The following is a 23,976-nucleotide window of genomic DNA, read 5'->3' on the forward strand; positions in this document are numbered from 1 at the left end:
AAAAACAAAACAAAGTATCAAACAAACAACAAACAAAAAAAACACATAATAATCATCATACAACAAGTATCATTCATTCTGGCAGAAGGCAGCAAGCAGAAAGACTGAAGTCAGTGCTGAAAGGACGTTTTATGAATCTTGCAGTACTCTTAATAAACTCAGTTTTCCAGGGATGATTACTTAAAGATTATGAAGGAACATATAGACAAAACTGATATTTGATCTGAATCTAATTCATTTAAATCTTTTAATGATCTTCTGTGCTTAAATGTATACCCTGCAAAAAAAAAAAAAATATATATATATAATATATATTATATAATAATAACTAATAATAAATAATAATAATAATATAATATATAAGTATATATATATATATATATATATATATATATATATAAAATGTTGCTACAAGCACAAATATCTGCCAGTGGGATTGGAAAAATTGATTCAAATCTTAATTCAAAGGCTAAACAAAATTATTTTTCTTGCCCCATTGGCAGATATTTTTGCTCGTTTTAAGCAAAAATTAAAAACATTTTGATATTTTTTTCCAAAAAGAAAACCTAATATCTTAAGTCATTTAATGCTGCAGGGACAAGTTGTATAACTTGTTTAATATTATTATTTCAATGCAGTACCGTTTCTAGGCATAGGCGAGCGAGGCGGGCGCATAGGGCGCCACCAGCTGAAGGGCCTACCACAAAGCTGGACAGTGACGAGGGCGCCAATGAGCACGAACCAGTACACCAACATCACTTTTTAGCAGGGTTGTGATAAAGAGTGGCACGGTCACCCTGAAATATGACTGCTGCCCCCACTGGATCCCCCAACATCATTGGGCTAGAGATGTCAATCTGACCATGCCTGTATGCCACTGGATCAGAGCGCTGTCATGGTTTGTGCTGATTGCTGCATGCAAAGTTTGCATTTGGAGCACTCAAAACACCATTAGATCAATGGGCTCTGTCAGTGCTTCGGCAAGGTAACAACTTTTTTTTTTGCCATGCAATACAGCGAAGTTCAAAGGCCAATGTAAAATATTAGTACAGTAAATAAAGTGCACAAATTCAGTATTTTGTTTTGGCAGTATTTGTGGCAGGTGATAAATCATTTGATTGGTCCAAAAGGTGTGCCTTTTTTGCGCCAATGCATTGTTAAAAGATCAGCGTGTCATGTAATATTCCCATATAAACTTTAACAGCCAATTAAACAATACTGGTATAGTAAAATTCGCAAGATCAATACCTCCTTTATTAAACTGCTTTGTCGAGTTTAATGTATCCTTACCGAGGTGTCGAAATGCTGAATCAATTCATTCACTTCTAACAGCACTTAATGGGAGCAGCGTCATACACATAGAGGGCAGAGCATCACGTTATTTAAAGGGAAAGTTTTAAGAAGGAAAGGATTAAGTAGCTGCATTGATTACTTTTATGCCACTGATCAAGTGGTTTGGGGTAACAAAGGGTTTTATAGGTTTGACTGAAATAATAATGCAATAACTGTCACTTTAAATCAATGTTTCAATCAACAACAAAACAATTAAACAAACAACAGATAAAGAAAAAGTAGCCATTGATAATACCTAAACATGTATCCAAATCCAAATGTAATAAAATTAATTTATGTGTGATTTATTCTTAGCTACTAGGGATTGTTACATAGGGCTACAGGCATCTAGTGGCAATACAATGATACTAGAGATAATAAATTGTGCAAAATGTTTATCTTAACAGTCAATTTACAAATAATGCATTCAGATTTGTGGAACTCACAATGCGCTGAATCTCCACAAATTAAGTGTTGTTACTATGACAACCAATTTGAATGTGACAAGAAACTGGTGTCTGAAAAGAATATATATATTCAAAACTTTTATTTTGGATGTGATTAATCGTTTGACAGCACTAATATATATATATATACATTTTCACAACTATATAGATATATATAATATATATATATATATATATTAACTTGAATGTTTTCTGAAAATCAGCAGATGATTCATTCTCATACATCATTGCTCTATGTGCACCATCCCTACATTAGTACAACATTTTAAAAGTATGTAAATGTTTAATTCTGGGATAAGCAAACACACAACAGAAGCAATTCAATTTCAGTTTCAGTCTAAGACCAAATTTTGTACAATTTGTAACAACAGACTTTCTTAAATGCATTATTTGGGAATCTGTATATAAACAATAAATCGCAGGATCTGAAAACAAGCCACTTGTAAACATGTCTTGGTCACATTTCACCCCAAAATGAAATTAAATTTTATGAATTAGATTTTGCATTAAGAAAGCAGGAACATTATGCCCAAATTCTTATTACATGCAAAACAATCTCATTACAGTAATGTGTCCAGATGAGCTGCTTTAAAAAAAAATATAAAAAAATAAAAATCTTAAATTAAAAAGGCAGTACAATTGCTACCATTATGCATAAATACTTCACAGTTAAAAGAGTACATATATAATTACAGTATTAAGAACACATTACAGTAATAAGAATTTACTTTTTTGAGTGGAATAATTGTCATGAAACATTACAATGCAAACAAACAAAAAATCTTAATGGTCCCCATTTTTGGGGGTGAAATCAGACCATGACGTGTTCTTGACAAGCGTACTGAGATTTGCCCCTCCAGGTTTTGTTCTGCGAATACATCCAGATATCTTCTGAAACACAAAGCTCTGTCCAGGAAGGACAAACAGGGATCTGGACAAGGGCAGAACGACAGTGGTGCTCTTCAAGTGCTGTAGGAAGAGTTCATAGCTCGTAATCAAACTTATACTCGTGGGCCAAATAGATCCTGCGGAAAATGAGCGCAGCTAGCGCGAGTGTGAGGAGGACGATGAGGACGGCCGAGCCCGTGTGACTGGTGTCCTGCGCGGGGAGCTGAGCGGCGGGGGACGCCGTGAACGCCGGGTATCTCGGGGACTGGCTCTGGTTCTGCGAGCGCCGCTGACGTGGACTCGGAGCCGCTGGAACGGACGGACCCTCGCTTGATGTCTGAGGAGCCACAGATGATGATGATGATGATGATGAAGATTCGGCCTAGACCAGAACAAAGAGACTGAAGCTGATTACATCACATTTCCACACTACAGCTCTGGAGCCAATCTACCAGTTTCATCATCGTAGTGTTTCCCAATCCTCCCCGACAGCAGAATGAACAGAGAATGATGCAATCTAACCCTGCGAGAGTGCATGAGTGTTTGCCGCACCTGCTCAGCGGATGCCGTGTCTTCTGCATCTCTCTCTGCTGTAGCTGAGCTCTCGCTGGAAGCCGCTGCCACTGAGCTGCCACTGTCTGCAGCCGATGAGCTGGATTCAGCCTGATGGCAGAGATTTTTCACAATAAAGTCATGAGAATTGGGCGTTAAATGTGCTTAACCATCACGAAAATTGTCACAATGCAAAAAGTCTTAACGGACCTGTACAGGCTTAAGGCAATAACATTACAGGTAATAACATCCTGCACTGGTCAGTTGAGATGTAGATGTTTATTTCACTGCACTTCATCTGTTTGCATCTGTAGATTTAAATTAAACATACATTGAAAGGCTATTTTCCTCCTGCATCTCTACATCAGTGGCACTTTGAAGGATCGGAGAATATTATATTTTATATCAACATTTTTTTTTTAATTGAAATTGTAATATTTCACCTTTTAAATCTAGGTAACCTTGATATGCTTTCATAATAAGTTTTCTTCCTCTGCTGAAAAAAGGCCAAGTGAATTTAAATAACATAATCATAATTGTGTGGGTGCATTGGTATAAATATCTGTGTGTGGTTTGTATGTGTGTACTGAGAAATGTATGTAAATATATATTTTTTTTCATGAAAAAATAACAATGCTACAAAAAATGTATGTTGTTTCTAATCATTGATGCTGGAAAAAAATAAGTCAACAAAAAGAAATTATTAATGTATAATTTTATGACATCTTATACCAGCGATGTCTTAATGATCTTTATAAACATATATTTTTTGATGTTTTGATCGTAAATGACTCTGACCTTAAAGTTGATCTGCTGTGCCAGTCTGTGTGCCTGAGGGTCAACAGGTCGCGGGTCACTGTCAGGAGAGAGCGCTAGCAGAGCGGAGCGCATACAGCTGCCGCACGCGTCACAGCAGAAATCCAGAGACCTACCAAACAAACACACACATGCAGAAGAAAAACCTAAACAAACATCACTAGAAATGAAAGAAACCTCATCACAGCCCCCCACAAACTAATGACCGCCACATAGCAGAGGGTTTCACATCCATTAAATTCAACTCAATTCAAATGCTAATGAGAAATAAGGATATTAAAAATATGAACTGCACTCATGTATGCTGACTGATCAATACAGCATTCAACTGTAACTGTTCACTGTATGTCTGCTCAACACACACAGACCGACCTCATGTACATGTCAGGACTTAATCGTCCTGCAATGGACTGGTCACATGTAATGTTTACTGTAACCTGCGTCCTAAGCAGGAACAACATAAAAACTGAAAGTGAAAATGCTGTGAGCTAGAGCCCAATCACAGCCAGAACATATCTGGTGTTTAACAAACAGCCGTGTGAATCAGGAGCTACAACAAGTTGCTTGTACTTCTAGATTGCCTTGATTAGCTCACAAGCAGATTTTACTTTAATGTGATTCTGTGGATTTTCAACATTATTTGTGATAGTAATTAACTTGATCACTCTTTTGTGGAATATTTGGATATGAATTGAACAGTCCAACACAACAGGTTAGCAAGCAGAAAAGACACTTAAAATTTTGAACGTAAATCACATTTATAATCGATCTCTCTGCTGCGCTGGCATAGCTGTGCTCCCCTGTCACTTCTCATTTCCAGCAGCAAATCAGCATATCAGAATAATTTCTGAAGAATCATGTGACACTGCAGACTAATGATGGCTGAAAATTCAGCTTTTATCAGAAATAAATTACATTTTGAAATGTAATCACATAGAAAGCAGTTGTATATTTGGAAATAAATGCAGTCTTTGTAAGCATAAAGAGACTTTATGCATTTGAAAGAGACTTATTGAGCAGTAATGTACATGAGAACGTTAAGATGATGGCCAGCTGCTGGTTTGATGGCAGTGATGTATAAACATGAGTCTGAGAGATCTGTTATCACTGAGTGTTTGTCATGTGCTGGTATGTGTGATGGGGGTGGATGTTTAATCAGCACGTGTTGATTGCAGATACGGCGATCAGAACAACAATCTGTCACTCATCTGAAAGGACACAGCATGTCCACACATGCTAAAATGAGGCTTCAGCTGGATTTGATAATGACTTTTAAGTCTCTAGGGCAGTTTGCGGTTGTTTCACTATAATGTGGCGTCTAAACTCAAAACACCAAAAACAATCCTATGCTGGTGCATTCATTCATCCATCCATCTATTTTTCAAACTGCTTGCCCTATGTATGCTATCCCAGTGTATTGTGCAGCATGCAGGAAAACACCCTGGATGGAATAGTCCATCACAGTGCTCTCACACTCACACTCACACTCACACGCAACAATACCATGCTACATTATATACTTACCATGACAGGCTATAATTTGCCTTGAAATAGTTTAAAAGGTTGTTTTAGTGTAAAGGTCACTGCAAAATTTTTGTATGCGTTTTTCGTATTCATCATGCTTTCCTATCAAAATGCTTGCTACGGATGCGAAAACGCCGAAAATCGAACCTGGTCCGAATTTTTTTATGACGGACGAAAGTTTTCTTAGGAAGTGTGTAAACGTGATTGACACAACGTGAGGTCGTATTTATTTTTTAACGTGCTAATATTTCGCACGCGAATTTCGGACTCAGTGTGCGAAGACCTTAAATAACAATTGAAGAGCTATTGTTAAATAAATTAAAAATAATTAAATAAAAATGTTCAATGTCACTAAAATAGAAAAAAACCTTCAGTGAAACAGTCAATGTAATCTATGTTTTTCACTAAATGAGGATGATATTTACATCACTTATTTATATAACAACAGATTGAAATAAATTGCTATGAGGCACAGGATGAACATCTTACTTTTTAGCGAGAGCTCTTCTCTCCTCAGGAGTGTAATCCAGAGATCCTATCGCTCCTTCGCCTTTAGTTGGCATGAATCCAATGATTGCTATCAAGGCTGTCCGAACTGACACAAAAAAAAAAAACACACAGAGAAACATACAGCTTAATGCTGAATAACAGAGGAAGCTACTGAATCAACACTGGATGCACTGTAAGACTCTGTTTATAACTGTGTATATGTGTGTCACACAGCAGCAAGTGGTTTCATTTCATGTTGAGAACATGTTTGGATCGTATTACATTTGGCATTCAGGAAATGAAGACTATATTAATTCAACTGCATGGAGATACCCACTACTCCATGATGGCTGCCATGTCTCTGGGTGGTGACCGGAAATGCTCAGGCAGATCTTCTTCCCAACTTCAAACCGTCCATTTGGCTGGGGATGAGAGAAAGTTTTGTATTAATTAAAAGAGAAACAGAAAGACAAAAGAAAATGATTAGAAGAAGAGGAAGTCAGCAGATGACAAGAAGGACACTTATAAGCCATGACATTAAAACCATCACTCAGAACCTTTTCCCAAAAAGCACCACCTAATATAAGGATGTGCAAAACTACATACTGTCAAAATCAAGTCAATGGTTTGCCTAAACCTAGGTTATTATCGTTAACAAAAATTTTCAGTTCGTTTACTCAAATAACTAAAATAAAAACAAAAGTTTGCAAAAGAACCAAAAACTGAACTGAATCTACGAATATGCTTTATAGTGCAAACAGAATTGTAAAGGAGAGTTTAGCTTTCATATTTTCAAATAAAGTTGGTTTTAAAAGTTCTGTTTTTGACTGGTAGTGTGTTATGTGATATAAGTCAAAGTTGCTGAATAATTAATGTTCTGAGTGCCAGAAGCTGCAGTCATGTACTGGTAAAAGCAGATTTACAGCACATTTTATTAAAGGCAATTATAATATGTTGGTATTGCAGAAGAAGATCAACACCTGCTTCTACATCGCTGCCTGTTTAGCCCCGCCCACTGATTCAACATCGCTGCCTGTTTAGCCCCGCCCACCGATTCTCCATCACCGCCCACTAATTCTACATCGCTGCCTGTTTAGCCACGCCCACCGATTCTCCATCACCGCCCACTAATTCTACATCGCTGCCTGTTTAGCCCCGCCACTGTTTCTACATTACTGCCTGTTTAGCCCCGCCCACTGATTCACGCATGTAGTGTTTACGAGAGAGGCGAACATGCCGGTCTATGCAGAAACCAAGCCATAAAGATGCTCTGCAGACAACAAGACGCTGTTCAGTGCCAAGCTGATGAAAAACAGTGTTTGCGTTGCCTTCCTTCTGATCCCAACATTAGGAAAGAGTGAAAGAACTTTATTTTTAATGAAGACCCAAACCACTATTGCTTTGTCTGTTAAACAGATAACGCTATATCAGTATTTATGTGTTTCAACCTAAACAGCAGGGTTCATCTATGAGGAATGTACACTGTCAAACACAAAACTATTAGCCAATCATAGCAGTGGGCATTTACTTCCAAGTCTAAACAGAGTCTAAACTCTGATGTTTTTTTTAAGCTTCAAGGCATAAGCGTGTCTCACAGGCAGTGCTCTTGCCGATGTGATGGTGTCAACTACCTCCTGGGGTAGGTCACCTAGAACCTCTGCGTCCATCCAGGGACCAGACATGAAGTTTCCAGATGTCTGGATGCGGGTGCCACAGGGTGCCCCATCTCTGGGTCAGTAGATCCTTCCTCAGAGGAATCTGCCTGGGAAGGGCTGTCACAAGGAGCATTAGTTCCAGGAAACAGGTCCAAGTGGGCCAGTAAGGTGCCACAAGCAGGACCTGCTCCTTGTCCTCCCTGGTCTCTCCAAAGGAGGAGATGCGACATGTGACGGCAGCATAGACCACCTTGTCGGTTGATGTACGCAATGGTCGCAGTGTTGTCCATGTGGACCAGTGTGTGCTTGCCTCATAGGCGCCCTCTGAGATGGTTCAAGACAAGATGTACTGCTAACAACTCTAGGCAGTAGCACATGCTTTCAGATGGAGAGGCATTTACTTGCTCCCCGGGCGCTGGATATAGCTGCCCACTGCTCCGGGTGTGTGTTCACGGTGTGTTCACTTCTCACTGCTGTGTGTGTGCACTTGGATGGGTTAAATGCAGAGCACCAATTTCGAGTATGGGTTACCATACTTGACAAACACAAAAACTCACACTTTCATTTACTACACAGAGACAAGACAAGAGTTCACTGACAAGCTACGCAAACAGCTTTCATTATCGCATGAGATACATTGCTGATAATGATCGTGATATTGCAATAATGAGATGATCCTCTTCCCACAATGAGAACATGACTCATCCACATACGCAACCTCAGCGTGCTTAATGCCCAGGCACATGAGGCAGTGATCTTGACCATCATCACCATGACCGCATCCAGAAACGCACGGGTTATACGTTGTTTATAGCAAGATGCAACATCGAGTTGGCCAGACGCAACGCCGCCTTTAAAGAGATGCACCCCGTATGCTTTTTTATGGAAAAAGCTATTTCAGCATGCTGAAGTGCACAGGGGAGATGGCCGCCTGCAACACAAAAAAGGGGTAGTGCCGCCTGATGTGTGCAACCCACTCAACACAGGAAACCACCACCGCTGAAAAACGTACTGCCAACACCAAGAGCTCCAAAGAGCGCACTGAACTTGTTCAGTCTTATCTCAGTAGTGTAGTCAGGAGCAAAACGGTGTGATCGCTCGGCTCCAAAGAAGAAAGCTGAGTATGCATGGCACCTGCTGCGTAGTTATACTCGCGCTGTAATCAGCGGCAGCTGGTTGCAATCATCGCATGCCAATGAGCAGTGGCTCATTTAGTTTACACTTAAAGTGGATTGGTCTCTCTAAGCGAGATCCCCAATTCGTCGGTCACCTACATGTCTCGGAGTGACCAACTGAAAGAGAACTCATTTGACTTGAAATTGTAATTGTAATTTGTTCACTGTTTCTCAAATGTGCAGAAACAGGTCTGTCCCAATACCTATACCTGACATACACATTTCTTGCATGTGGCCCAAGTGGCCGTAAAGACCGCAAGCCTGTGTAGCTCTTTTGATTACCCGATGGGACACATCTGTTCCAATTTAATCGTGCTACTTTTACTTGAGTGAAAAACAACTGGAATTGTACAGAATATACATTAATCTCTGCTCCAATACAATGTGCAAAACTTAAAGTTTTACTTCAGAATTATAAGTAATACCTAATTAAACCAGATGCGTTCCTTCCTTATAGGCTGTGAATGCTCTGCATACCCAAGCCATTTGAAAGTGAAAAAAAGTGACATGACATACAGCCAAGTATGGTGACCCATACTCAGAATTCGTGCTCTGCATTAAACCCATCCAAAGTGCACACACACAGCAGTGGGCAGCCATTTATGCTGCGGCGCCAGGGGAGCAGTTGGGGGTTCAGTGCCTTGCTCAAGGGCACCTCAGTCGTGATATCACCAGCCCGAGACTCGAACCCACAACCTTAGGGTTAGGAGTCAAGCTCTTTAACCACTAGGCCAATTTTTTTTTTTTTTTTTTTTTTTAATAGACAAATGTGTGTATGGACAAATGGCTTCTAGCAGAAAAAGCAAAAAAATAAAATAAAAATACAATCCCAATTTAAACAGATGACCACCAACTCATTTCAATTTCAAATAAAGTGAAACAGTCAAAAAAGGAAGATAGACAGAAAGCTAAAAAGAGAAACAAGGGACTGTAAAAGATTCCAATAGAATTTCAAGAGAATCATTAACTTTAGAAATTAACCCCCAATAATTTTTCTTAACTATATACAAAAAAAAAATTAAATAATAATAATAATAATAATAATAATAATAATAATAATAATAATAATAATTAAGAACAAAAAAAAAAAAATGTTTTTGACGGCTGCAATACATTCCAAAAAAGTTGGGACAGATGCAAAATAAAACTGAAAAGGTTATAGAATATCCAAGTTAAACTGTTTTGAAACAGTTCACAGTAAATATGTGAATTGGTAATAGGTCAAGGTATCATGTTTGGGTATAAAAGGAGCATCTCATCTTTGAAAGCAAAGCTCATCCGCATCCTTGTGGCGCAGATGACACAAAAGAGCATACACAGTATATGGTGATATGGAAAGACACAGAGGAGACTATTCAACAATTCCTTTGTCAACAAAGTTTTTATTTTTGTTTTGCATGTGGCCCAAGTGTTCAAGTGGGCGAAGTGTTCCCATCGCTTCCTATAACCCAGATTGCACATCTGATGGCAGATGGAGTATTCTGACGACGACTTTCATACATTTTATGGACCTTGACACTGTTATTTACTTGGCAGTCTATGGAACAGTCCCAGGCCTCCCAGTTTTCATCCAAAATATCTTAAATTGTGTTTATGGAGCTTTTACGGGTTTGGAACGACATGGGGGTAAGTGATTAATGACAAAATTTTCATCTTGGGGTGGAGTATCCCTTTAAACAGACTTTACTTTGCTACAAATACTGATCAGACTTCTGCGACTATTCGATGGAAAGCCTTTAAGGCATATATTAGGGGTCAAATCATTGGGTATACTAGCTCTAAATTTAATAAATTTAAACATGATTAATTTGAATACTGAAATCATAGATTTAGAGAAATTAATAAATATAAATAAACCCAAACAACTTAAACAAAAATTATTAGCCCTTAAAGCGGAGTATGAGGAACTTTCCACATTAAAAGCTGAAAATAGTATATTAAGACTGAAGCAAACTTATTATGATCAGGACGAAAAACCCACCAAACTGTTAGCCTGGCAGCTTAAGAAATTAATGTCAGAAAAAATCCATTAATGTAATAAAGCATGACAATTTCGACAGATCCTGGTGAGATTAATGACACTTTTGTCTCATTTTATAACTCTCTATATCAATCGGAATTTCCTACAAGTCCCTCTAATCAGAATAACTTTTTAGATGGATTGGATTTTCCCTCTATCACTGAAGAAACAAGATCAGAGCTTGATAAGGAACTGGAATTGGAAGAGGTTTCTAATGCAATTCTTAGTATTATAAGGAATTTAAAGAGAAGTTAATATCTCCTTTATTGGATACATATGTGGAAGCTTTTCAACAAGGTTATCTCCCTTCTTCGATGAAGAGTGCCCTCATAACTCTTATTTTAAAGCCAGGAAAGTCACCTGTGGAGTGTGGTTCATTTAGGCTTATCTTGCCTTTAAATGCAGATGCCAAAATTATTGCTAAAGCATTCGCAATGAGACTCGAGAGGGTTCTATCTCAATAGTAACATACAGATCAAAATGGCTTTATTAAAAACCGTCAAGGGTTTCATAATGTTAGGAGAGTACTTAACCTAGTGCATGTGGGAGATGGAGCCCCTGATATGGCCATTCTGTCACTCGATGCTGAAAAGGCATTCGACAGACTAGAATGACCGTACTTAAATGTATGCTACCAGGTGCAGGTGCTAGCAAGGTTTGGATTTGGTGACTTTTTCCACAGATGGATGGAAATTCTTTTAGTTGAATCTTCTGCAAAGGTACTCATTAACAGTCTAATCTCACCTTCATTTAAACTTAGTCGTGGTACTAGGCAAGGCTCACCACTTTCACCTCTACTTTTTGTACTAGCTATGGAGCCTCTGGCAATAGCAATAAAATCATATTCTACTATTCATGGTATTTTTACAGAAGCTTTAGAACATCGCATTGCCCTATACGCTGATGATGCCATCGTATTTCTATCAGAGCTTGAAAAATCTATCCCATTCCTCTTAAAGCTTATTGGCCTGCTTGGCAATTTTTCTGGATTTAAAGTAAATAAAGATAAGTATTCAATTATGTTTCTCAATGAACAAGAGAGATTAAATCCTACAGTGAGTGACCCATTTGTAAATGCTCTAAATGGTTTTGATTATCTAGGAATTAAAATAACCTCTAAAATAAGCGTCCTCAGTTCAGCTGATTATGAACCTTTGATGGCTAAATTATCTGAAGATACGACTAGTTGGATGACACTGCCTCTTTCTTTAATGGGAAGAATAAACGTTATTAAGATGAATATACTACCTAAATTTTATTTTTTTCAATTACTACCGGTTCTTTCTAATTTTATTTGGAACAACAGGAAGCCAAGACTGAGACTTTTCTTTACTATATCTGCCCTATGAAAGTGGAGGGCTCCATCTACCTAATTTCTTTTGGTATTATGGGGCTGCTCAGTTGAGGGCTGCATTGTTCTGGTTCTCTAGTGAAGCCGCTGTGCCTTGGTTACATGTTGAAAAATTGGCCGCAAAAGGCTTGACACTTGACAACTGTATATATTCAGCACCCCTTAAAGAACTAAAAAAAAGGACAGATAATCCATTTGTAAAAAATACTACAGTAATCTGGTACGAAGCCCATAAATATCTTGGAGACCTCCCAGTGCTTTCCGGTTTTTCTCCTATCTGGGGAAATGATATCAGCCCAGCTATAAGGTTAAGTATTTGCAACTCAGAAGCTTTATTTTTACACGTTTAAAGAATTCTACACAACTCCCCCCAATATCGATAATGGAAACATTCACATTGCAAGACTGCTACATTAAAGGGCGGATTACCCAATTATATAACATACTAAGAGGAAATCATAAAGAAAGCTCTGAAAATAAAAGACAAGCATGGATCCAAGATATACATTTCATTAGACGACTGGAATACAATTTGTTTAAATGCACAAACACAAACTTTGAAGTCTCTGTTGAGACTCATACAATATAATTGGGTAATGAGAACTTATATAACCCCTGTAAGATTAAATACATTTAACCCTAATATTCCTGATCTGTGTTTTAATTGCAATAAGCTTCAAGGTACATTTTTTCATTGTGTATGGGAATGTGAGGAGGTACAGAAGTTTTGGGTTGGGGTTACTCAATGTTTCTCAATTTTCTTCCTTTCCAACTCCTCTAAGTCCTGTATTATGTGTATTGAGTATGTGTGAAGACGGTTTCTTTTTGTCCACTAAAGAAAGAAAGTTGGTGGATTTGTGTCTATTACAAGCAAGACGTTCTATTGCCTTGTGCTGGAAAAATACCAATTGCCCTTCCATTGGACTATGGCTGAAAATCTTAATAACATGTTTGGCTCTTGAAAAACTTACATATGTGATAAAAAAGAAACCCTTTGATTATTTATTTTTTTATTTTTTTTATATCTGGGAGGTGTTTTTGGACTTTGTTAAAAATGGAGACATTGAAGATGCTTTAGATGTGTAAAGTTAAGGATGTATTATTATTATTATTATTTTTTTTTTTTTTTTTTTTTTATGTTTTTACCCGTCTGGGGTAAGTTGTGGGTAAGGATGTTGTGTTTTTTGGAAAAACTTTGTAAAAACTTAATAAAGATATGTTATACAAAATAAAAAAGAGCCTCCATAGCCTAACTTGAAGTAAACAGCAAAGATAACAAGATTTTCAAAATGAAAACAAAAAGAAAAGTAAAACAAAACTTGCTCTCTGTGACAATGCTGGCATGTTTTTTTCCCACAATAATACCAACATGTTCACCTTCTCTTGTTTAAAAAGCTGTCTTTTAATTTACTTGAGCTTTAAAACCATCCATAATTTCCTCAATATTCGCGTCATTTTTGCTTCTTCCTTCTCACTCCTGCTGACGTGGCAACTTCAAGTAGGCTCTCTAAGCACTGCTCACTTCAAACAAGTAGCGTGATTTCGTTATGCTTCAGTTTCATTTGTCATTTGATGTTTCTCATATGCAACAGAAATGGCAGCACTTATGAGTGGAACAATGCACTGGTTGCGTCAGTGCAAAGACACACAAAATTTAGTCGCACAGACAGAAAAAATGGTCGCATTCTGGAGCCCTGCTCCTGTTGAAAATGTATGCCTCATCATGAAAATGAGAATCAGACAACAACAAATCACAGACTGCTGAGCTTCTGAAGTCTTGTATAAAGCGAGATTGGACAAAAATTTTGCTTGCAGAAATTTAACAATTAGTATCCTCAATTCCTAAACAATGAAACATTGAAATTAAAAGCACAGTGTTAGACATGCCTCTGTCCCAACTTTTGGAGTGTGTTGCAGCCATCAAAATCAAAATTTGTTAATATTTCCAAAATATATTTACGTCGGTCAGTGAAAACTTTGGGAATCTTTTCTTTGTACTTTTGTCAATTAAATAAAAGTTAAAAGAGAACAAACAAATCACAGATTCTTGACTTTATTGCATTTTTCAAAATGTCCCAACTTCTCTGGAATTGGGGTTGTATTTTTGGATGAACTATACCTTTAAGTTTCATTTAAGCTTTGTTTAAAAGAACCAACTTATAACAACTCAACTCACACTTATCAAATCACACTGGTCACAATGCATGCGACAGAATGATACAACAGAACGGTGTGCTGTCTATTTACTAGTATTACCCAGTGTTCGGCCATACACCAGTAACATTTTCTGACAATTTTCAAGTGACAGCTGAAAACTCATCTCTTTCTACGCTTCTTGACTTCATCCTAAATATAAAAAAAGAACTTTGTCTTTCTCTTTATTTATTCCTTCTCTTTCTAGCTTGTACTCATTTGAGCAAATGCCTAAAACATGGTATTATGAGCACTTCCTGTGTCTGTTTGCCTCTTTATGAAGAATCGCTACATGTATTCCCCAATTTTAAGTCGCTTTGGATAAAAGCGTCTACAAATTGACTAAATCTAAATGTAACATTACTTGCCCACCACAGTACAGGCCACACTCTTGTTTGCTTTTTATAGAACTAAAAACAGTTTAGTTCGGTTGTACACTACAATTGTAAAATGAAAGCATCTGCTCTATACGAGCTGCAGAGCCGCTCACAGCGCAGCAGGAGTCAGGTGCAAAGATGTAAGATAATTATCTTTTCTTGTAAATGTCACACCAACATCGCAAATTCAAAAGGGGAAGTGAAAGAGTCCAAAGCTTTGCCAACCCCCAATGTTACCAGTAATACCGGTTTTGTTTGTCAACTATTTACTGTCAGCGCCATTGTGAGACACAGTTATACAGGTATACAAAGGTGCTGTAAATTGAGAAGAAAACACAGTAATTTAGCAGATGTTCAAGAATCATTAATAAAATCTGGTTCCAGTAGTTTTTTACTTCGTCCTAGGTAAGATGTGTGAAGGACCATTATATTCTGGAGTAAGGGAGTGCGATATGTAATGTCTACGAAAATATCATAATTGCTGTTTTAATTATGCATAAGCACAATTGAGCATATCACTGACCCAACCAACCAAAAGCACTGCATGATGTGGTCTAATACAATGTTAGAATGACCCCAAAATTCAATATGAGGGGGCAAAAACACCTCTGGCTTGTATCAGTTTGTCTTATATTTCTACACGATACAGTTAAGCAGTATTACGAGAGCAAGCATGATTTGTTTTTGTTTTTTTTCACAAATATATGCATGATTGCAAACTTGATAATGATTTTATACAGCAGTTCAATAAACAAGAAATTAATATTGTGAGGCACATCTTACAGCTTTTTTCAACTGCTTTCGCACACTTTCAAAACTTTACACACAAATCCAAGAATTGCACACACCAAATGCAAAATGACTCACATTTCTTGCAAAATGAAGCACTGCATTCAAAATATCACAAACAAATCTCGAAAGCAACATTTGCAAACACCTTTGCCATAATATTAATTCCTGTTAGATTTTTGTGTTACACAAAGAATTGTGTGTTGTGTTTTGCAAAACGTGTTTTATGAAATTGAAGATTGAATTAGCGTATGATTTTGTGTGCTTCTTCTGTTTGAGTGTCAGCTTTCAGAAACTGTGTGACAAGTAAAGATTTTGAGTGTGAGCAGTTTCAAAGAAAACCACAACAGAACCATTATATTTATGCGTTTATATTTTTAATCTTTTTTGAAGCAGTCAATGATTTAGTGACTCATTCATCAAGACAGTCACTTGATTTGTTCCTGAATGAAACAGTTTAAATGAACTGACTGATTGAATAATTTAATGACTCACTCATTAACTGTGTGACGTGCTCACACCTACTGGAGGTTTTAGGTTCACATTTTAGTATCATTTAGTTAAAAACAACAACAAAATTTCATTTCAATTTTCAAAATATTATTTTTAAAACATGAATCTGATTATTCTGCATTATTTATGTAATTTTGCAGTGTAAATATTTCTGAATGCTGTGCCACTCCTGCAGTGCAAAAAAAAACAAAAAAAAACCTGATTGCTGATTGATAACTTGTTGAATTGATTTGACTGGTAATGACCCTAAAGGGTCTTATTATTCTAACTGAACTGTAATGTAAGAAATTGACAGAAAGATAATGTATATAGGTTTAACTGTAAAAATGCCCCTGGAAATCAGTTAAAGAGACAAATATCGCAACTTAATAAAAACTTTTCTATCACTGCTGTGAAGTGGTCACTGCACAGAACATGATGAACATGAAAAGCTTCAGGAGTCAGCCGTCACCTACAGGCCTAAACCAACCAATGCACCAGCACAAAAACACACTCCTCCAAATACTGTCTCATTATCACTCTCAAGTGTAGGATGTGAGTGGAGGCATTAGAAGCTGAGCTGGTTTAAGCAGTGCAGAAGCTGTCTTACAGTGAGCAGGATGATGCTGGGGGGCTTCATGGGGTATTCAGGGGGCAGCACAATCCGCCCGTGATACACTCCGCCATCAAAATCAGAGTCTGGAGGTCCTCGAACAGAGAAGTGCCACTCAAACAGGTTATCCTGATGAACACAGGACAATCACATCAGTCACAAAAAACTGATCATGTATGAAATACTGATCATACTTTTAAAAAAAATATACTTACAATGAATCATTAATAAATAAGACAATAAAAACGATATTAAATTATATTAGCAGTGTCTCACCTCCAGTGGCTGAGCGTGATAATGTTCTGTCGGGTCCCGGAGCTCTGCTGCCTCTTTCATCAGCCTCTTCACAGCTAAGAAACATTAAAAACAGACAAAAGACTGCTGCTGATCCTGCCACACTGATCTGTCCTTGAACTGTCAATATCTGCAACAAATATTCAATATACTGACTCTCTGGCCTCTGAATGGACTAAAAACGAGGCCTGGTGCTGGTCAATCTAGTTTTAAATGTCTATGTTTTACAGTAGAGCTCTACTAGATTGGTTTGTATATTAGCCTCTCGCGAAATTATGCGGAGACCAAACTGAATCATTCATTTGTAGTGTTTGCATATATATAAAAATATATATGCATTCAATTTGCATTGCATTGCATTGCATTTCTCAAATCATACGTGCTTTCGCTTTTCTAAGTGATCAGACTTAGACAACAAAACAGAAGGGCACAAATCCCACATAATATCAGAGAGACTTGCAAAACCATGCAAAAGCCCAAATAACTAACAAAACAAAGACTATAGCAAATTACTCAAACTAAAATTATTGCAGAACAACTATGCACTAAAACAAAAAAACAATAAAAATAGGCCTAATCAATAATAATAATAAAAATTAACACAATAGTAAAAAGCACTAGTCTAAAAAACAAAAATAGCAAACAAAACAGGAACACACACTGCAGTGTCCTACTGACTAATTCTTTAAACTAGAAAATGTGTAGCACAAAAACAGTACCAACATAAAAATGTGGGTAGCATATGATATCATGTCAAAAAATATTAGCATATGGAGTTTAGAATTATGTTATTGCATTCCAAAGTTTGAGTTCAATGACATTTGTGTTTATTTATTTAGAATAAACAATTATTGTACAGTGTTGGGTTGAATTTACCACTGTTAAAATCCTCAGTTTATAACAAATTGTATATTTGACTTGCAAAACAATCAGTAAAGCACAGCACAATTTAATATTTTTGTACAATTACTCTATTAACATTTGCTTCTTCTTCCAAAAACACTGTTGTAGTGAGAGCACAGTGATGGTACCACGAATACCATGGTATTTCACGATTATTATATTCACGTACCCTGGTATTTACATTTAGTTTGATCACAGATTCAATAGTAAACAGCACAGTGTGAGATGAGTTATTGACACATGAATGAACTCTGACTGAGAATAATCATCTAGCAATGTCATGGCCTTTAAAGAGTCGAATGTGTGTATAGTCTCATATAAACCACTTAACTAATGAAACTAAAGGCGTGACTGATTTATTGTTTAAGATGCAGGAAAGACGTGATGACATACCTGGACTCTTCAAGTTATATTTGCTCTCCATATCTGAAGAAAACTCACTGATATCCTCTGTTCTGGTTATTTGGTGTGTGTCTTTGGGATTTCGGACAGGTGTTTATCTGGCGCTGTAATCCTGACGTGGCAGCACTGAAGTGTTCTTTCCTACTGTCGGGATGAATTTTCTCAGATGTCACATGAATAATAAAAAAAGAAAACAGGAAGTAAAATGACACTTTGAATCGCAGAACTTTATTGATGCGCATCACACGAACAGCGCCCTGTTACGTCATTCACTGAAAACGAAATATGGCAAGCTGTATTAACATTGGTTGACTGGAAGTTTTGGATTTCAAAGAATTGGTTCATTTAGAATTAGTTTAAAAAAATGTCTCTGTAGTAATAATTCAGTTTGGTACTATATCCCCAATGCTATATTTTGTAGATTAGGTGGTCTAGATTTTCTTTTTAAAATGCAATTTCATCACTTCTAAATGACAGATCTCTCTCTCATTTTCACAAACATGCTTTACTTGCTTGGAAAATGTTTTATGTGCACAACTTTTCTCCCCACAAAGAATTTATCTGGAATAATTTCAATATTTTTTAATCCTGGGTAAATCTCATTTTATTGACAAGTGGTATGAAAGAGGTATTATTTTTATTTATTTAAAAATGATTGTACTATACTGGAGTATGAAGAATTTCATGATTTTGTATGGTTTTCCTCTGCCAGCTAGATCTTTTAATTCTGTTGTAAAAAAAAAAAAAAAAAAAGTTGTCTCCTAGTTATTTAACATACCTTTGCTTTAATGAGAGAAAAACAATTTTGCCCAAACTTTTATTGGATGGAGTTTGTCTTCTTGATAAAAATGTAATAGTAGCTATATAAATGGATTGTTACATTATTATATAGTATATACATCCCCTAGATGTAAATCTTTCTGGTCCACTTTTATTTATTTATTTTTTGATAGCATTCATTGGAAGAAAGCATGGTTACTTCCTAAAAATATATTTTGCATAATGTCTATCCAACAAACTCCCAAATTGATTCTTTTTTTATCTCTCTAACTTAAAGAATGTGTGTCCTGCAAAGTTGAGGAAGAAACTTTACTTCAAGTCAAGTCACCTTTATTCATATAGCGCTTTAAACAAAACAGATTGTGTCAAAGCATCTGAACAACATTAATTAGGAAAACAGTGTGTCAATAATGCAAAATGACAGTTAAAGGCAGTTCATCATTGAATTCAGTGATGTCATCATGCAGCTCAGTTCAGTTTAAATAGTATCTGTGCAATCATTTGCAATCAAGTCAACAATATCACTGTAAATTAACTATTATTCTATCATTGTAATCAGGTTAAATCTCTACTATTTTTTTCACACAATGAAACCTGACACACATACACTAGAGCAACATACCAAATCTGCAAAACCATGCATTAATTCTCGTCCTTTGACTGAGTTTTCAATTTCATAAAACTATTTTTGCAAAACACAACACACAATTCTCTATGTAACACACAAAAATCTAACAGGAAGTATCTTTTTTTACACACAACCAATCAAAATGCCACACTAATTCCTTAGTGCCTCAAACTAACTCCTCACATGTGCTTTACTTACAGTAACACCAACCAATCATGGCTTTAGAATAGGCATATAAATACACATCTACACAGCTACACATGGTTGATGTATTTCTTTTCTTTAGTACTGTGGTATACTGTATTCACAACCACAAATGCTCACATGCTTACAGTAAGAAAAAGTTTGGTTTCAATCTTGCTTTTGTGTTTACCTTTCTGCCAATTACTTTCAATCTTGTATACAAAAGTACACAGGAGCTCATGAAAGAAGAGCTTTAGGTTTTAAAAAGGTACGTACAGTATATTAGGGTGACCAAACATGCCATTTTCCCAGGACATTTCCTGGCCAGGATTTCTATATTGCCTAAAATATCCAGGTTTTGGCTTTGGTTTCCTGTTTTCATGCTTAATGAAGGTAAAGATCGTTTGATCAATAACATGAAGACATTGTACATAATCAACCAATCGTGGTGCATGAGAAGGTGGTATCTACAGAGAACGGTCAAAACGATGCAATTACGTGAACATATTAGTGTTCGACTTGAAGCAGCACTGAACATACCGACATCAAAGTACCGTGAGAGCGATTCAAAAGCACAAGAACCTGTCTGCTCTCTAGAGCTCTCATGGTACTTTGTCATACAACAATTGGTCTGCGCAGCACAAACAAAGCCAAAACATGGATATTTTAGGCAATATAGAAATCCTGGCCAAGACGTGTCCTGGGAAAATGGCACCCTAATGTATATGGTATACTCAGACACGTATGAACAGCTGCTGTTAACAAGCACAGTCACTGAAGAAAAGAACTAGAACAAAATTACAACTGACTTCCAGTCACTGTCACGATCTCTAGCTGGAGTGCCCATGAACTTCAGTAGAGGGCACTCCACTCAGGACTCATTCAGAATTCCAATTCCCATCCAGCCTCATACCTGGGACTGATTGCACACACCTGCATCTGATTACACACCTGCAGCTAATACACACACACCCATATAAGCAGCACACTCACACCACCACACTGCGAAGTCTTGTTTAGCACCGTCTAGCATTTCCGAGCAGTTTCCCTGTGTTTGTTCTTACCGTGTCTGATCTTGGATTGTTTATACCGACTCTGATTCTCTGCTGCCTGCCCTGATCTCTGCTTGTTAATGTTTATGATTCTGGATATCCCTGACATACCTGACGCCGTTCCTGATTACTGCCTGTCCGACCATACTCTTAATAAAGTTCTGCAAATGGATCCGAACGTCTCTGACTCCGCGTAACAGAAGACTTCGCCACTCAGGATCCAGCAGCTTTCGTATGGACACTGACCAGGTATGGATATGGCAAGCCTATTATTAGCCCTCCAGCAGGGCACTGGATTACTCGAGGAATATGTACAAGAGTATTTAGATCTCACTTATTTCTCTGATCTGCCGGATTTTGTGCTGATAGATTTCTTTTGTGATGGACTAAATGAACCGCTAAAGTCACGATTAATCAGTGAGGGTCCCTGCTCATCTCTTGGTCAGTTTATGGACTATGCATTGCTGATTGTGGGCTCAGCACTCACTGTGGGTGTCGCGGAGGCACACGACCCCGAACTCACTCACATCATGGCCGCCACTCCAGAGCCGCTGCACAAGATGGCCGCCAGCCCTGCGCCGCTGCACAAGATGGCCGCCAGCCCTGCGCCGCTGCACAAGATGGCCGCCAGCCCTGCGCCGCTGCACAAGATGGCCGCCAGCCCTGCGCCGCTGCACAAGATGGCCGCCAGCCCTGCGCTGCTGCACAAGATGGCGGCCGCAGTTGATCTCCCAGAGTCAAGTCAGGTCCCCGTTGATCTTCCAGAATCAAGGTCCAGTCAAGTCACAGTTGATCTTTATGAGCCCAGTCAAATCACTACCGAGCTTCCAGAGCCTCGTCACGTCTCAGCTGAACTGCCAGAGCCTTGTCACGTCTCAGCTGATCATCCAGAGCCTCGCCTCGTCACAGCTTATCATCCAGAGCCTCACCTCATCCTGTCTGTTGCACCCAGATATTTAAGGTCAGTCCTTCGGTATCCCAGTCTGGGTTCCAGTGTGAGGGATACACTGCTGGTATCTGCACACGCAGCTGGTATCCCCAAACCCACTAACTCTAACCCTTCTGTTCCTGAACTAACTCTCCTGTCTGAAGCTCTTCCCATGATGGGGATCGCTTTGTTGCGTTTGTGCTGCATGCACCACTACTGAAACTTTAGAGGTGGTGGCGCCCAGCAATGTTCTCTCTGCCTGTTGTGTTGCTGTCAAGGAGACTGTTACTGCTGTGGAACCTCCAGAGGTGGTGGCAACTGCTGCAGAACCTTCGGAGGCGTCAGCAGTATCCATCCATGAACCCATTTCCTGTCCTGTTATGGCCACGGCGGCCGCTCAGGAACTCACTGTTTGTCCTGTCACAGCCACGGAGGCCGTCAGTGAACTCTCGTTCTGTCCTGCCACTGCTATGGAGGCCGTGTGGGAACTTTCTACCTGCCTTATCACGGCCATGGAGGCCGCCATTAACCTGTTTATATTCTCTGTTTCAGTCCCACCTGACCAGACTTGCTCTCCTGTGCCGTCGACTCCACTGTGGTGGTCCTCTGCTCGGCCCTGGTGGGCTTCTGTCTCGTCTGCTCGGCTGTGGTGGTCCTTTGCTCTGCCCTGATGGGCTTCGGTCTCGCCTTCTTGGCTGTGGTGGTCCTCTGCTCCCCCCTGGTGGGCTTCTGTCTCGTCTGCTTGGCTGTGGTGGTCCTCTGCTCCGCCCTGGTCAACTTCTGTCCTGTCTGCTCCGCCCTGGTGGGCTCCAGCTCCACCTGCTCCGCCCTGGTGGGCTTCTATCCCGTCTGCTCAGCTGTTGGGGCTCCTTGCTCCGCCCTGGTGGGCTCCAGTTCCGCCTGCTCCGCCCCGGTGGACTCCTGTTCCGTCGGCTCTGTCTTGGTCGCCAGCCATTCCACTTCCACATGAACCTGGCCCTCCATCCCTCCCCGTGTTCCGTCTCCGCTCCACCGCCCTCCAAGACTGTATAGAGCATCTGGAAGCCGCTCCTTGTGGGGGGGCTATGTCACGATCTCTAGCTGGAGTGCCCATGAACTTCAGTAGAGGGCACTCCACTCAGGACTCATTCAGAACTCCAATTCCCATCCTTGTCAACTCCAATCCGACCATAGTCTTAATAAAGTTCTGCAAATGGATCTGAACGTCTCTGACTCCGCGTAACAGTCACAGCCTTAGATGAAATTAACCAAAATAAAACAGCAGGGGAGGATTAAACAACTTCACAAACAGCATTACCAGCTTCACTCATTACTAACCCGTTTGACTTTATTTCTGTCATATATCTGCAAAAATTCTTTATGAATTAACAGAGGTTTATATTGTATTGAAAATTTTTGTTTGACCTCACCATTTTGCCGATCAGTGGTTGCTTTAGTTTTGGTCTTGACCCTTGACTCTTTAATGTTAGTTTTTTCTTTGCTGTTGTAACTGTGTTTGTAAAGCACCTTTGTTCTGACAAGAAACGCTGAGAGAAAATATAATGAAGAGGTTTTAATAACTGTTAATGATGATGTAATCATCATCTCATTAACCTGATTCACTGATCTCAATTAGCGTCTAATTATATGGGTCAATTAAGTTGTTATGGTACTAGTATCAGTATCTGTACAAGATCAGTTGACAAGCTACTGTGAAAGAATTTAAAAACATTATATGCACAAAAGCTTTAGAGCTACAGCATCGTTTAGAGACACACGACACAGACACAATCAGCACATGAATCTCAACAATGGTGACTAATAAAAAAAAATGATTGTCACCAATATTTAGATTCATAGGCTGACTGTTAATGTCTGTGTGTGTTTAAATTCTGCCTTATTTCATATCTTTTATTTGTGCATATTTTGCTTAAGGATTTTCCACAATGATTGATTGCGGTAGTATCAGTGGTACAATTAATAAGAACATTAATAATATATCACACACTTAATAAGAGATTAAACATTAGGTGAAGTAAGTGAATCAGATTGGTTCACAATGGTCTTGGCATCACAAACACCAGTTTTATCTGA

At 38.5% G+C, this 23,976-nt stretch overlaps 1 protein-coding gene across 2 annotated transcripts; it reads right to left on the reverse strand.

The window, feature by feature from the left end:
• Positions 1 to 2,062: 2,062 nt before the first annotated feature.
• LOC109099533 (ubiquitin-conjugating enzyme E2 J1-like) lies at positions 2,063 to 18,544 on the reverse strand. Of its 2 annotated transcripts, none has more exons than XM_042746516.1 (8): positions 18,324 to 18,544; positions 17,010 to 17,083; positions 16,731 to 16,862; positions 6,406 to 6,490; positions 6,069 to 6,174; positions 4,038 to 4,167; positions 3,240 to 3,350; positions 2,063 to 3,066 (listed from the first exon to the last, which is right to left on the reverse strand). In XM_042746516.1, exons 1-8 carry the CDS (start codon positions 18,352 to 18,354, stop codon positions 2,782 to 2,784), a joined length of 954 nt encoding a protein of 317 aa, XP_042602450.1. In that variant the 5' UTR covers positions 18,355 to 18,544; the 3' UTR covers positions 2,063 to 2,781. The 2 variants fall into 2 exon arrangements, with proteins under 2 accessions (XP_042602450.1, XP_042602449.1); XM_042746515.1 differs by having other exon boundaries at positions 2,063 to 3,069; positions 18,324 to 18,543.
• Between the last annotated feature and the right edge of the window lie 5,432 nt (positions 18,545 to 23,976).

Source organism: Cyprinus carpio, chromosome B20 (assembly GCF_018340385.1).
Source record: "Cyprinus carpio isolate SPL01 chromosome B20, ASM1834038v1, whole genome shotgun sequence".
In the NCBI taxonomy this organism is placed as follows: domain Eukaryota; kingdom Metazoa; phylum Chordata; class Actinopteri; order Cypriniformes; family Cyprinidae; genus Cyprinus; species Cyprinus carpio.

Bases quoted from the DNA above. Each gene is read 5' to 3' on its own strand.
- LOC109099533 (XM_042746515.1), bottom strand. From the start codon at position 18,354: ATGGAGAGCAAATATAACTTGAAGAGTCCAG. The intron at 16,863-17,009 runs GTGAGACACTGC...TGTGTTCATCAG, and splicing joins ATCACGCTCAGCCACTGGAG to GATAACCTGTTTGAGTGGCA. The intron at 6,491-16,730 runs GTAAGACAGCTT...TCTCATCCCCAG, and splicing joins CCAGCATCATCCTGCTCACT to CCAAATGGACGGTTTGAAGT.